Here is a 14,926-nt window from a genome sequence, read left to right as displayed (position 1 = left end):
GCAGGAAAGCGGTACCCAATGGTTCGTATCTGCCTAGGGCATAGTGTTTCATACATGAACTGAACTTAAACAATGGAAATGGTAAAGTGATCAATCCATGGATAAGCCACACAGCTGAGTTCGATTCGGCCACAGAGAATGGTAAAGGTTCCAACTTTTCTATATGCAATAATGAGAATGTTGCATCCTTCATGGCCATGAACTGTTGTTTAGCAGTCAGATTAAACAGCAGGAATAAAGACTATGTGTTCATGTAGTCGTAGGGAACTTTCCCGGCCTTCAATGTTAGTAAAGTCCATGCAAACTGCATTATAGAATGCAATTGATTTTGACCATGGTATAAAACAGACATATCATCCTGTACAATATATACAACAGATGAAACAATATTATCTAATGTATAAATTTTGGAAGAAAGGGTGTTAATGCTATTATCAATTACAGCAAGCTATTTTTCCAAATTTGCTTGATCAAAAGCTCTTAATCTAGACGCAGCTTCAATTTGAGATAATTTCCAAACTTCGTTGTAAACAGCATACACCCATCTTTTGGACCTGCCACCCACAGGGCCCTTAACAAAATCATTCAAATCTACTTTGTCATTTAATTTGGACTAATGAAGTTTAACAGATGCCAAGGTGGAATGTTGCAGCCAGGTTTGACATAACATTCATACAGAATAGGTAGTAACAGAATGAGAAGATTCAAATCGGGGGTCCACCCTAATCTGTGTATAACCGGGGAGTAGACCCAGAAAACGATGTTGACAGGAATCCTAATTTTTCTGCCATAATAGCCATCCTTCTGGATCTAAGTTGGAAATATTGAAGGATGTATTAGTAATGAATGACTGCAATTTATCAAGGGAGAGATCTGTGTAATTATCCCATGTTGAATAAGCGCCCAGATCAGGAATAGAAGGGGAATTCATCTTTTTAGAAGTAGCCAATCCAAAGCAGGAGGTCTGAAAAATAGTAGAATTCAAAAACAGTAGGTGGTTAGGTATAAGGCATGCACGATGCAGTGCTTCTGTGCCTTGTACCTGTCAAGCTTTAGAACCCCAAACAGATTTAAGATCAATGGTATCTTTCCACAGCTCATAGCCCCCTACAGCTAATCCATCCATAAAGGACTTGGAATACAACAATTTAGTATGGGTCAGTCTAACTTTGGAAGCTGGCTCAGCAGCCATTTTGAAATAAAAGGCTTCAGGTTTAGATACACTGAAATCAGTAAAAGATGTACATTTTTTCACTAGAGTTTTGGAGCTGCCTTCATTTGGTGCTCGACAATGTTCCCATTGTGTATAATTGACGATATTTCTAAATGTATTTGCTTTATGCAGGAAATGATTGCCATAGTGTTTGTAACAGAACAATTCTCCTTAATTTGCTGTGTCTAAATACAAATCTTCAGCATCAAAAGCAGCATAATATTACAAATCTGAAAAAAGCGCCTCAACGGCTTGGACATCCCAATCCTCAGAGCGTATGTTTGGTTTCACAACTTTCCCCATTGAAACACGAAGTACATTGGGGACATTAATCACCTCTGTGGGACCATGAATTTGAAATTTAAGAGCATCCCATCTAACACAGGCCAGGCAGTAATAAAAACAAACATCTGGTCTCTCTTCATGATGTGCGACGAGGAGTGGGATGCCAAAGTTCCATCAATTAATCTAATTGCAGATCTTTCGGTTAGATAGTGTCCATTTACTAGATGAAAAAATACAACCACAAATCCAATCGACATAAACAAAAAAATAGTTATGAGCACGAGCCAAATGTAAGTCCTAGGGGGAATTAAAAAATGTCTTTTAAACCAAACAGCAAAAATAGAAATTTTCGATGGGGCATTCGATGTTGTAGAGTTAGTGTCAAATGAAAAACGTAACTGGTCAATTGCACTTAATTGCACACCAGGTAACGACACATCTGTGGGATAAGTATACTCAGTATCTTCAACAGGACCACCAGCCGGTGGAGTCAATAAAGAATTAGTAACTGTATGCATCTCGATGGCAATGTCAGGCCTGTTGGTATTTGCCGGAGCCAAAACAGAATTTCTCAGCATTGCTGGACAAGAGACCGCTGGAGTCATACTAAGAAGAATCGGCCACTCGTTGTAGTTTGACATTGTCAATGGAGATGTACCTACTATCCTTGCGACCAGGAAGTGGAGGTAAAATGACTGTTCTTGTACCCTGCACGCCAAGCACCGGAACTGGAGCACAATTAGAGGGGCCGAACTCCTTGTTCTTCACCTTCTCACGGACCAGGTCACCAACTCGAGGTAGCCAGCCAACTACCGGACTCTGAAGTGCAGCATTAGTTGTGGAGGGCAAGTGTTCCTTTGCAAGACTGTCTCAGGTCTCTTGTAGATTATGTAATACAGCAGAATGATCATCTACGTCAAAGGGTGCGGCCGACGACGCCATGTCTAGACCATCAAGGTCCGGGACAAACATCTTTATGCCAAAGAGCATTTCGTATGGGGTCCGTCCACCGAGAGACCTTCTAGGGAGATTATTAAGTGCATGTTGAACGCTATACAAATGGGCCAACCAGTTCCTGCCAGTGCCTAAAATCCTAGCTGTCAGGGATTGCTGTAAGTCACGGTTCATTCGCTCCACAACACTATTGCCCTTAGGCCGGTATGGAGACAAAAATTTGACTTGGACCCCCAAAGATCTCATGGCATCCTTGTACGCCTTAGAGGCGAACGCTGGACCCTGGTCCGAATGAAGGGTACCACATGCAAAAATTCCCACAAAGACATGCAAATCCCTGATGACAGTTCGAGCATCAGCACTCCGTTATGGCCAGACCCATAGAAAACGTGTGCACGAATCCACTGCAACTATGATGTACTTATACACAGTATCAGAGGAGAAAGGACTGCAGTGATCTAAATAAACACACCCAAGTGGTTTATTAGATATGTACAACTGTGTGAGGTGGACGCGCAGCAGTCGAAGGTTTAATCTGCTGGTAAATTTCGCACTTAAGGACATAAGCACGAGTCTGTTTATACAATCCGCGCCACCAGTAACGTTGTTGTAAGATAGTAACAGTCGCAGAAACGCCTGCATGGGCAGAAGCCATACCTTCGTGAGCGGCTGTTATCAAGGAAAGTCTGCAGTCCGCGTTGGGAATCTGTCACCAACGTCGTTAATTCTCACATAGGAAACTTTATCAGAACTTAAATGATGAGTATTTAGAAGGAAAACCCCAAGGGTAATTATCACCCTTCTCTGTCGCAGCAATTGCTGCCAAGATGTCATCATCAATCTTACATTTGGATCTTGAAACTGCTGCTACTAGACATGTTGCCACTGCTGTTTTCGCTGCTTCGTCAGCTAAACTGTTGCCAACAGCGTGGACACCTATGCGTTGGTGCCCAAGAGTATGAATTACATTCACGAGCGGCAGACGTTGTTTAAGTTCTGCGACTCTAACCCAAAGCATTTTATGCTTGATTGTGATACCTTTGGAATCACGATACTCATGTTGAGAACAAAAGAATAAATTGTTGTTGAAAGACTGAACACAGTAAAAAGAGTCACTCACTATAAGAGTAGTCACTCGAGGATCAGCAAACTCCAGGGCAAGCACCAGAGCACGAAGCTCTGCCAACTGGGCGGTACAATCACCTAATGTCTGCGCATGCACGACATCAGACTTGAATTCACCATTCACGAAAGTACCAGCCACTATTGCGCAGGCCGCTAAATAAGCATGTTTAGATCCCGTCACCGGTTGCGCCGAACCGTCAGTGTAAATGATACAATGGTAATCCTCAAACGGGCGCAAGGACAGAGGAGCAGGATGAACAAATTCATACTGCAAAAACTCCCGAGTCTGCAATGAGGCATCAAAGATGAAAGTGACATCAGGAGACGTCAAAGAAGTGGCCCATTGTATCCAACGTGGATGCAAAGCTTTAGAATTTGGTACACTGGCTTTCGTCACTGCCTCTAGGGCAGGATACGGTGTGACAACCAACATGGGTTTCCCTTGCGACAGAGTTCTCTTTTCAGAATCGCCATCTGCACTGCAGTCAAAACTTTTTCGACAGTGGAAAAGCGCATTTCAGCCGAAGTGTACAGATGTGACTTGTAAGCAATAGGGACTGTGTCTCCCTCATTGAACGTTAAGTACATGAAACCCACTGCGCCAGGCTCAATTCATATTACCAGGTTTGTGTGGTTATCACGTGTCAGTAAGTATTTTGAAGCAAGAAGATCAGCCTGCAAAGATTGCAGGATAGCTGAATATTCTGGCAGCCATCTTGATTTGGAAAAAGTAGGTTGTACCAAGGCATATAGCGGCTTGATACGCTGGGCATAATCGGGAATGTAAGTACACCTGAAATTCAAAAAACCCAGCAAAGATTGTAGTTTTTTCAGAGCTGTTGGAGCGCGCAAACATGCACATTTCTCCAGGAAGTGAGGTGCTAAAACTCGACCTTCGTTATTGAGTTCATAGCCCAAAAAGAACACTATATACTCTGCAATGTGTGATTTTGCAAAGTTAAATTTGTAACCTAAGTCCGCAAACAAAACTATGATGCGGTCAACGCGACACAGATGCGGCAATAATTCGTCGTTTGTGAGATAGAGATCATCAACATACGAGTACGCATCAGGGTCAATGCTCTCCAACAGAGAGGCTATACACGCGGCAAAGACTCCAGGACTGTTTTTGTAGCACATTGCTAATCTTTTAAACTGCTTTTGTTTTTCGCCTGAAGTAAAGGCTGTCCACTGACTGGTAATAGAGGACAGGTTATGGCTATAAAAGCCATTGGAGATGTCAAGGGTGGTCTTAAACCTTTTTCTCAAAAGACTATCAACGAGAGCCAAACTTTGGGTATTTTGTACCGCGCATGTTCGACAATGAGAGTTCAAATGCCGATAATCCAAAACTAGGCGGTACGACCCATCAGGTTTGGTTACAGTGAAAAGAGGATTATTCATGGGTGACACACGTTTCAATTACACCTTGATATTCCAATTGTTCAAGGATTTCTGCGATGTGAGATCTAGCTTCTCGGCGCATGGGATATTGGGGTTGGTGACTGGGGCATAGACCGTAATGGAATCTCATGGCATGGCGACAATTTATCCCACCCAACCTAAGTACGGTGCAACGCCGGAGCAAGCACCTGTGCCCACTCTTCTGCAAAGTTTTGAGCTTGCTCCTTCGGCACAGTGTGCGCGAAAGATGGGAGGATTACCTCCTCCCTTCTGGGAGCGGCCAAAACGAAAGCTGGGTCAAGTACGCCTCTGCTAACAAAATGTCGTATGTAGAGGTCAGATTTTCCCAAAAAATCCCCTTTATGGTACGTTGTATCTCACCTTCTATTAAAATGACTATGTCATATAGTCTGTCAGGGGGAGCCACTCTAGTGTCAGCAGTTTCTACAGTGATAATTGTGTGAGTTGCTGTCGCCTTCAGATATGGACGCAGTGCTTGTCACACTATTGTAACCTTCGCTGTGCTGTCTAGCAGCGTTTGTGCCCATGTTAGGTTCCGAAGCTGCGTTCTCACTATCTGTGGCATACCTCGCTGTTAGTGCAGTAACTTTCTTTTTCTGAAACGGGGGTCGTTGACGTGCAAACTCTTCCTGCTTGCCTTTATCTTCAAACAGGCAGGGCTGCTCAAGTCCTTGTTGGGCACCCTGAACTTTGCCACGTTCTCCTCCACCGGACTGTGAGACCGATGTTTCCTGTGAAGAACGAGGAGAACGTCGTTCAGGAACCTGAAATCTATCTGGAGACCTAATTCTTGCGTGATCGCGCAACTCATAAGTGGTTTCAGTAGTTGAACCGGTGACGCGGGACGAGACCCTGTTTCTGTTGCTGCTTCCCCTATTTCTTAGTTTTCCAATTCTGTTTAGGAAAAGCTGGACGGTCGTCTTTAGTAGTCGTAACCGTCTGAATTTGCAGTTGCGGTGTTTTAGCAAAAGGCTTAACGCCTAAACTAATGCAGCTAATGGTCTTATAAGCCTCCGCAATAATTTTTGGTAACTACCGGGGTTTATCAACGTCGGCGACGAGGCGCAGCTCATTCAACACTTGAAAGTTAACCGTAACTCCCTTGACGTTAGCAAGGATAAGATCAGCAACTACGTCGAACACGTCGACAAGCCTCATTCCTAACTCGACCGCCGCCTCTGGACAGTGCTGATCCTGAACACGCTTGATCACGGAGGGCAGTACAGTCATAGACGGCGTACCAAAGCACTTTGAGTAGACTGCTGCAAACACTTTACCCCAGTTCTCACAATCAGTTACCTCTGGGACTAAGTCTTTCTGCAAACTAATGGTAAGGATCTTGTGTTTTTCCACAGGAGTAGAGTTAGGAAACACTGCTTCCAGCTGTTCAAAATTCTCAGCAAGCCAATAAGGCATATCGTCCTTATTATGGGGGCGCTTGCCCATTACCGAAATAACCATGACGGGACTAATAGTAATCCCGGTTGGGCCAGCAGGTTGCGTCGCAACCCCAGGTGCACCCACCTGGACATTGCGAGAGACATATTTCACAAAAGCTCTATGTACCGTAATCAAGGCGGTATGGAATTGACGTAAGTCATCTTCCGGGGCTTGCAAATAACGTGGATGTGGTGTGAACCCGGCCAAGTGGCCCCTGGAATAGACAAGGGACCCAAACGAACCAGTGTAACGGTGTGGGGGAGGGCGCCATTGAACCAAATACGATGCTGCCAAGCAGAAATGGGAATTTCCTGCGTCCTATACGGCATGTAATTAGCTGGGACTGCCGTAGGAGTGTATGTGTCAAACGTCTTATCATCCGCATTCACCTCTGGCAAAGTAACCCAAGAGTAAAACAGCTCATGGGGAAACGCATCGGCACTCACTACAAAGATAATAGACATCCCATCGTCAGTCACCCCGAACAGCGTCAAGTGACACCAAAGAGGTGCGCGACTATGCGCTGCAATAGCGACTTCAGCCATAAGGTCACAGAGAAGAAAAACAATCTATATTAAACCGTAGCACAAAAAGGGTAGAATTGAAAATGAAACCTTTTTAAATTGTCAAGCTTGAGAGAACCTATACATTAACTATTAAGATAGGTATAAACCGTCACTCCCGTCAACCGGAAACAAGAGTGAGGGTATTGTGGACAAATATAAGCACTACTAAGGCGTCTCAATCATAAGACCAAAACGTTAGGTGCGCCACGTTGCGGGGATTATGCTCATGCACAGAACTATGCACAGGAAACCAGGACCTCAGTGAATTGTGGTGTACCAAAGAACTCGCCTCATTACCCAGAACCCCTATCCGACTAGCATCAGAGTCTCATTCGTTCTGCATATCATTTCGAAGCTACCAATGATTAGACAACCCAGAACAAGCGACTTAGAATACTCTCAGGAATGGTGGGAATCAGAAACACCTTTTCGTTATTATTCTCATATCAGTCCACAACAAGAGTAATCAGAGACACGGAAAAGTTTAAAATGTTTATTTTTAACTATGTGCTCTAAGGTGCAGTACTTTGGCTAGCATAAGCAGACAAATGATTACAAATAAAACAATCAGCATTGTTACGATATCATAGAAAATGAAGGGAGAAATCATATTAAAAATGATAGTGGAAAACAAATCCTATAATACTTTGTGAACCACCCTCCCTTGGCTAGTAAACTAGTTTTATAAACTAATAGAATGTCTCTAGGTTTGAATGGGGAACCCCATACCTCAAAGATCAGCTTAGGTGAATCACATCACAGGATCAGCTCTGGTCTCTGTCTGGAAATGTTTTCTCCAAGTGTCTGAATCATGCATGCAAATGCAATATTAAAGGCACCAGAGTTTCAGATATTTGCAGCTGTGTGCTTGTTGTGTCTAGAGCGTGGGCAGATCAACCTGAATTCAACAGCATACATTGTTATTTGACCTTGACGGCTTCTGCACACAGTGTTCAGACTAAGGTCGCAGTGCACGTCTAGGGATGTGAACAACAGACCGTTCTCATGTGAAGACAAAGCAAGCAGTTTTACTTGTAACAACAGCTACCTGTAGTGTCGTGTCCAAAGCAGCAAAGTGGCAAGATGGCGTTTAACTACTACAGCGCTTATGCTAACATAGCAATGTGTGCGCATAAAACCCTGTCTCCACTACAATGGACGGAGTGTTGAACATTGCAAGCACTCACCCCCAGTCAACTGATCTGGGTTTAATCGATCATCATTCTTTAGCTCACTCCGGCAACCCAGTCCCGACATGGCCATATGCAAATCAGTCTGACCCTGTGCCGCATGGGAACAGTCCAGCCCCGAACTGCCAAGCCATGTCTTCCCTGGACCGGAAACAAGCATCCTGGGACCGCTTTCTGGCTAATCAGCCGGCATCAGCCAGGCTAGCTTGAATCCAGTGGCAAAGTGAGCAAGGGACCCATGTCTGGGCATACCCTGCCAACGTAGGGCGAACAAAGCAAAACCAAAGGGGATGATGGACGGAGTGTTGAACATTGCAAGCACTCACCCCCAGTCAACTCATCTGGTTTTAATCCATCATCATTCTTTAGCTCACTCCGCCACCCCAGTTCAGACATGGCCATATGCAAATCAGTCTGACCCTGTGCCTCAAGGATGCTGGTTTCCAGTCCAGGGAGGACCTGGCTTGGAAGTTTGGGCTGGACTGTTCCCATGAGGCACAGGGTCAAGATTGATTTGGATATGGCTGGGTTCAAACTGGAATGGCATGGTGAGCAAAAAAACGGTGGATTTAGGCCCAGATCTCTGTACTGGGGTGAATGTATGACATTGTTCTGCATTCTGTCCATCAACTGTTGGTTTTGCATTTGTCACCCCGAGTGGGACGGGTATGCCCAAACGTGGGTGCCGTGCTCTCCATGCCACTGGAATCAAGCTATCCTGGCTGAAGAGGGGTGAAACCCCGAAGCCGGTCCTAGGATGCTTGTTTCCAGTCCAGGGAGGACCTGGCTTGGCAGTTCAGGCTGGACTGATCCCATGAGGCACAGGGTCAAGACTGATTTGCATATGGCTGTGTTCAGACTGGAATGGCATGGTGAGCAAATAAACGGTGGATTTAGGCCCAGATCTCTGTACTGGGGTGAATGTATGATATTGTTCTGCATTCTGTCCATCAACTGTTGTTTTTGCATTTGTCACCCCGAGTGGGACGGGTATGCCCAGACGTGGGTCCCGTGCTCTCCATGCCATTGGAATAAAGCTATCCTGGCTGAAGAGGGGTGAAACCCCAAAACCGGTCCTAGGATGCTTGTTTCCAGTCCAGAAAGGTCCTGGCTTGGCAGTTCGGGCTGGACTGTTCCCATGAGGCACAGGGTCAAGACTGATTTGCAAATGGCTGGGTTCAAACTGGAATGGCATGGTGAGGAAAAAAACTGTGGATTTAGGCCCAGATCACTGTACTGGGGTGAATGTATGACATTGTTCTGCATTCTGTCCATCAACTGTTGCCTAAAAATAACAGCATACTATGAAATAAAAACACGAGTTGAACTTCTCTCTCTATTCAAGCAGCCAAACTATGGAATTAATTACCCCCAAACATGACATCCAAAGACAACCATCTTATCTTCCGAAGATTACTAAAGAGCTGGCTCTTCCCTACATGACCACCATATTTAAAATACAAAAGTACAGCAATATTATACACAAGACACCAATGGTGCATACATATGTTTGTAAAGATGTATATTTTGTTTATATGTAAGTAGTCGGACATGTGAAATTTCTTTGTGCAAATGCAATGAAAATACATATACTTAAAAAATATTTATGTTTAAGAAATGTACAAATGTACATATTACTTATAGATGAAATTATATACTCCTTATATTTGTGCTTAACATGTATATAGGTCACTACATTCATAACATAAGTATTTGACTACATGCGTATAAGTCTCTATTATGCTAACACATATCACAACATATAAACATGATTATACAGAAAGAATGTGGAAATGTTAACTATCCAATACATTACTTAAAAATATATAAATCATAAATAATTTAATAAAATAAAAAAATATTAATGCATTCATAAAAAACTGACTAGATCTGTGTGCACTATGAACAAGAAATCTCCTTCTAGTGATTGTTTCGGTAGTTGTACCCCGAGATATTGTGCAGCTCTAGCACGTAACTCTAAATATCCTTCATTGTCGTCAGGAGGGGAAGGCTTTGCAGGGTAAAGTTCTGGGTCATTATCTGTAGGTGGATCAATAGTGTAGTCTTTCCAAGGATCTACAGGTAATTACATTCCCTCATCATCTCCATCATCATTATCATCATGCTGTGAGAGTGGACACTTGTGTGGTATGTTAAGTAAATGTTCCAATAATGGAGAAGGTGGTGAAGGTGTAGGGGAACATGGTGGAGGAAGAGAAGGGTTAGTACCAACATTTTTCCTCTTTAACAGAATCTTATATTGTGTGTCCTCTAACTTAGGTTTACGTTTAAGAGGCAGTTTGGAAAGAAGATGTCCTGTTTCAGGGTTGAGGTAAATTTTCTTTTCCCCCTGATTTGGGGGGTGGTAAGTCGAGAATCGGATTCTGCAGCTTAGAAGGATTATTTTTCGGTTTCTGCGCTGAGGTGCCAGGATGGAAAGACCTTTCGGAGTGGAAGGTTTGAGCTCCGAAGCCATTTTCAGCATCAAGGATTTGAAATCTGAAGCAGTCTTCGGCTTTGAGCTCAAAGGGTTTGGCTTGGTGCCGGACTTTGGCTGACTCGATCCCGTGCCGGAAGGCTGGACAATGGGTTTCAGTGTCGAGCCAGGAAGTGGGCATTAGAAACATCATCTTGGTGCCGACCTTGTCCCAGAGGCGAAGGTGGAACCGAAGCCTTTTGCTTCGTTTGAGTTGGATTTTGGGCAAGGGGTGTTCGGTAATCACAGCACCTTGACCCTGTGGTAAGTCCTCTTCCATCTCAGAGTCCGATTCAGGAATCGATAAGGGCTGCTCTTCCTGTTCCTCTTCCGCCCCTTGTGCATCAAATTCTTCTTGCTCGGATCCTTCACCGAAGATGTCCGGCGTGCATTCGATGTTCTGTCTTTGCATTTCAAGACGTTGAGCTCGACAATCGTGGAGTTTTTTTGAAGTGGAAGGATCTGCAGTCTTGTTCGTTGTGCTCTAGAGATTAGCACAAGTTGAACACTTTGTGCGAGTCGATGCGCAGGTATTTTGCTTGGCACCGAGGGCAGAATTTGAATGGAGTCCGTTCCATTGACTGCAAGGTGGACCAACATGGATAGGCCAGACGGCTTTCCACGAGTTTTCAAACTAAATTGAATTGTTTTTCGACCGATACGATATGCGGAGAAGAGGGATACGGGTATGAAACAATACCGACATAGGTATAGTGGATTGCGCACCGAGGAGAACACGAAGACCTGTTTCGAACCGGAGCGCAGCAATTCATATCCGAACCCGATGGCAGAAAAAAACAATCTAACAATGGAGTCGATCACACTATCACCGAAAGGAGGAGTCACCTTACCTCGTGACTGGAAAGACTTCTTCAAAGAAAAATAACTTGCAAACATCCGGAACCAACACTAGATGGCAGGAGTTTGCAAAGCATGTGATCTACAGCTCACATGCCTCGAACAAAGTAATTATCAGTGTATTCTGAAATTATTATATGACAATATAATCGATACCTGCCCATAAACATGCAGGAATCACAAATCCTATCAAAGATGGAGAGTACACTATTCACACAGGGTCTTCCACAAACAACTTCATAAATACAAGTACATTTTGATGCATCTTCAGATAATGACATTTGGTCTTCAGAAAAAGTGTCCGTCAGTATATCCTATAAATTCTAGTTCAGAAAACCAAATGTGTGTCAAATCACTTACTAGTAGCAGAATGTATATCCTTCAGTGGGTGGGGCAACCACCATATAATACTCTCTTATCAAAGATACCTATCCCGCAATGCAATAAAACTATTTTGATTGTTGCTACAGTATTCTAGTCAAACTACTGCAACCACATTGATTCTTTCTTGAAGGAAAATATCAACATTTATTTGACTATTGCAATAGCATCACCTGGGTTTACACTGGACTTATGTCACAAGAGGAATATTAGGAAATTTTAAAGAGTTGGCAGAGCTGGTCGCCAATTATAACTACCACCATGTAGAAAGTGGCTGAGCACCAGTATCTTCAGGCTGGCCAAGTTTGCAGAAACTTCAAACTGTAGAGGATATATGATATATATCACCCTATTTGCTTTAACTGTTCGCTCAAACGTATTAGTCTATACTTACATTATCATCAAAATCCATGAAGTTCGAGACAACTTTGACATTAGGATGGTAGACGCCAGACTGACGAATTACTTCCTCCAATATATCTCCAATACCAGCAGAAAATATAAACACAGGGATATTGTGTTCGTTCAGTTTATCAAAGAAAAGCTCATATCCTTCCCTGCAAAAAAAAAAAAAAAAAAAAAGAATTTAGTTATCAAAAACTACGCTTTAGTGCATTTATTACAGTTTTTTAAAACAGCCGAAACATAATGAATGAAGATACTTGGAGTTTTAGGGATTAAGTCGGAAATTAAAACACAGTTTAAAACAAAGTGACAGGTATATGATATTACGTTCTTTTAAATTTCAAGTCATGTGTTTCTCTGTCGACTCTTCCATTTTATTTCTGGAATATGTTCAACCAGGCAATGTATTAACCTGGTGATTAAAGAAAGGTTTATGTGTCTTATGAGAATTTAAGTGATATGACACAACGTTTGGGTGCATTCATTAGTATTCTAATGGCAAATTTTAGAATGCATTATTTTGTCACAACAGCTTAATTTAATGGTCTCTGCAGTAATTTCATTAAAGTTGTAGAGATCTCACCCCTGATATGATGTGTGAGGTCAAAAGATTGGTTAGTACTGAAGTATCTATCTAAACTGACAAATTTGGGGATCTTAATATAACCTTATAATAAACTTATCACTTCAACTTAAATAATTTCAGGTCAATTCCAAGATATTTTAAGTAACCCAGAACTGACCCTCTACTAAGTATATCACATTCCCTCAACATCTCAAGTAAACAGGGATGGCGGTCTTAGCATAGGCTTTCTGGGACAGAATTGGCAGAACTTGTGCTTGCTAGGACATCCACTTTTGGTGATCCTGTGTAGTGAACAAGAACTGCAACCTTTGGCCACAGTCATGCAGCTCCGGACATTTTGTCTTTTATTCTGTGATAAATTTGTTCCATAATGTAATCCCATGGCTCATGTTTACTATACATGTATGTGATATATATCTATCTCTTACTGAAACCTGCACTGCAAATACACACAATAGCCTGAAAAACTACAACAAAACACATTTAAACAGCTGCACCGACTCTGGTCAGAGACAATAAGGTGGAGGAGTAGAATGTGTCTTGCACTCCTCTGCTTGAGTCTCCACCTACTACAGCTATCTCCCAAATTTCACACTGTCCACTCCTGCACAAAGACGCAATGTGGCTGCGAACCGATGGCCAGCCATCAGATGCAACCACATACAAGGCCGCCTGATTGTGAGACATACATAATGGTAACTGCACTTTGGAAGGCAGAAACGCGAGGGCCAAGCAGGAGTCTGTGATAAACTTTGGAGTGAGTGAACATCCATTGTTGTGGACCAACAAGGAAAGCAAATCTAAAAGCAAAGCTGGAACACACAAAAGACCACTGTAGCAGAGTACTGGCGATGGCACTGGAACTCAATACGAGGCATGCACCAATCCATAGAGGCCATGGACCGGCTTCCTAGCAGCAGCCTGCAGGTTGAGAACAACCTGAGCCAGGGATCAGAGGCACAGCACGGAGGTGAGAAAGTGAGCTCCTCACATAATCGACCGGTAAAATTAGCGTGGAAAGGGAGCCCTATGGGACCAAGGCAGCACACAAGCGCAATCTGTGGGGTAGTCCATAGGGCAGAAGTGGTGTGCCGCATGCCAAAGGAGAACTCTGGGATATGTGAGACCAATCAAGTTTTCATGAGAGAATGAGCCAGACAAAAGAATGAACCAACAAGAGAAGGGGGGGCTCTCTCAAGAACAGAGGCCAGGACCGGCAGAGATCAAGGCACAAAATAAGCTGACGGGAACTTGGAGAAGCAGGCTCCCATTGGCAAAGAGAAAACTCCTACTTTTTCTTGCCCAGGAAACAGACCATACAGAGATTGAAAAGGTGTTGTAGCCCTCAATGAACTATTATCAGACCACTATGTTGCCATAAAGAGCATAAAGATACATGTGACAGACTTAAATATACCACAAAGAGCTCCTGTATAGCAATGCCCAGTCATACCTACACCACCTAACCAACAGCCTTTCAGCTTTTTGAAATCCCCCAAAAGTAAGGATATAGACTATGCATGAGATAATCCCAAATGACCACTGTAAAACACAATAAAGATATTGCCCTCAAAAGACATGTTTATCAACCAGGGCATCAAGGGGTGAAGCCTCTGCTCAGACAAACCATGGTCCGTCTAACGCAACAAGCACTCCTCCTTTTGTGCTGACAGAAGAAACCTGGGTGTACGAGATAACATTTTTAGCCTACGGGTAGACAATTCTGCCTTGAAAGATGAGATAAGATCTGTATGAGGTCTAAAGATTTTGAAGAGCTGGAAAACCGAGACGTCACAGTAGAGGACAAAGGAAACGCACAAGAGGAGGAAATAGAAACTTGCGCAGAACCTGTTAATAAAGACTAGAACACAAATTTACAATGGCACATGGAAAACCACGAGAACAGCTCAAGAAGAAACAATAGAATCCTGTGTGCTTCTCGTTACAAGCCGCAACTCTTTCAGTTCATTTTCTTGGCTAACAGAACAGAAGACATGCATCTAGATACAACCCATAGAGTTG

The 14,926-nt window shown here is 43.3% G+C and overlaps 1 protein-coding gene across 6 annotated transcripts in view; it reads right to left on the bottom strand.

Annotated features, from left to right (window-relative positions):
* Positions 1-14,926, bottom strand: part of NT5C3A (5'-nucleotidase, cytosolic IIIA) — a 548,905-nt gene that overhangs the window by 89,198 nt on the left and 444,781 nt on the right. For all 6 annotated transcript variants that reach the window (XM_085607495.1, XM_085607492.1, XM_085607497.1 and 3 more), the window contains one exon: positions 12,308-12,470. In XM_085607495.1, the coding sequence (XP_085463621.1) occupies positions 12,308-12,470 (163 nt within the window). The remainder of the gene's footprint in view (positions 1-12,307; positions 12,471-14,926) is intronic.

Source organism: Triturus cristatus, chromosome 5_2 (assembly GCF_964204655.1).
Source record: "Triturus cristatus chromosome 5_2, aTriCri1.1, whole genome shotgun sequence".
Lineage (NCBI taxonomy): Eukaryota > Metazoa > Chordata > Amphibia > Caudata > Salamandridae > Triturus > Triturus cristatus.
This window is presented reverse-complemented; position numbering and strand designations above follow the sequence as displayed.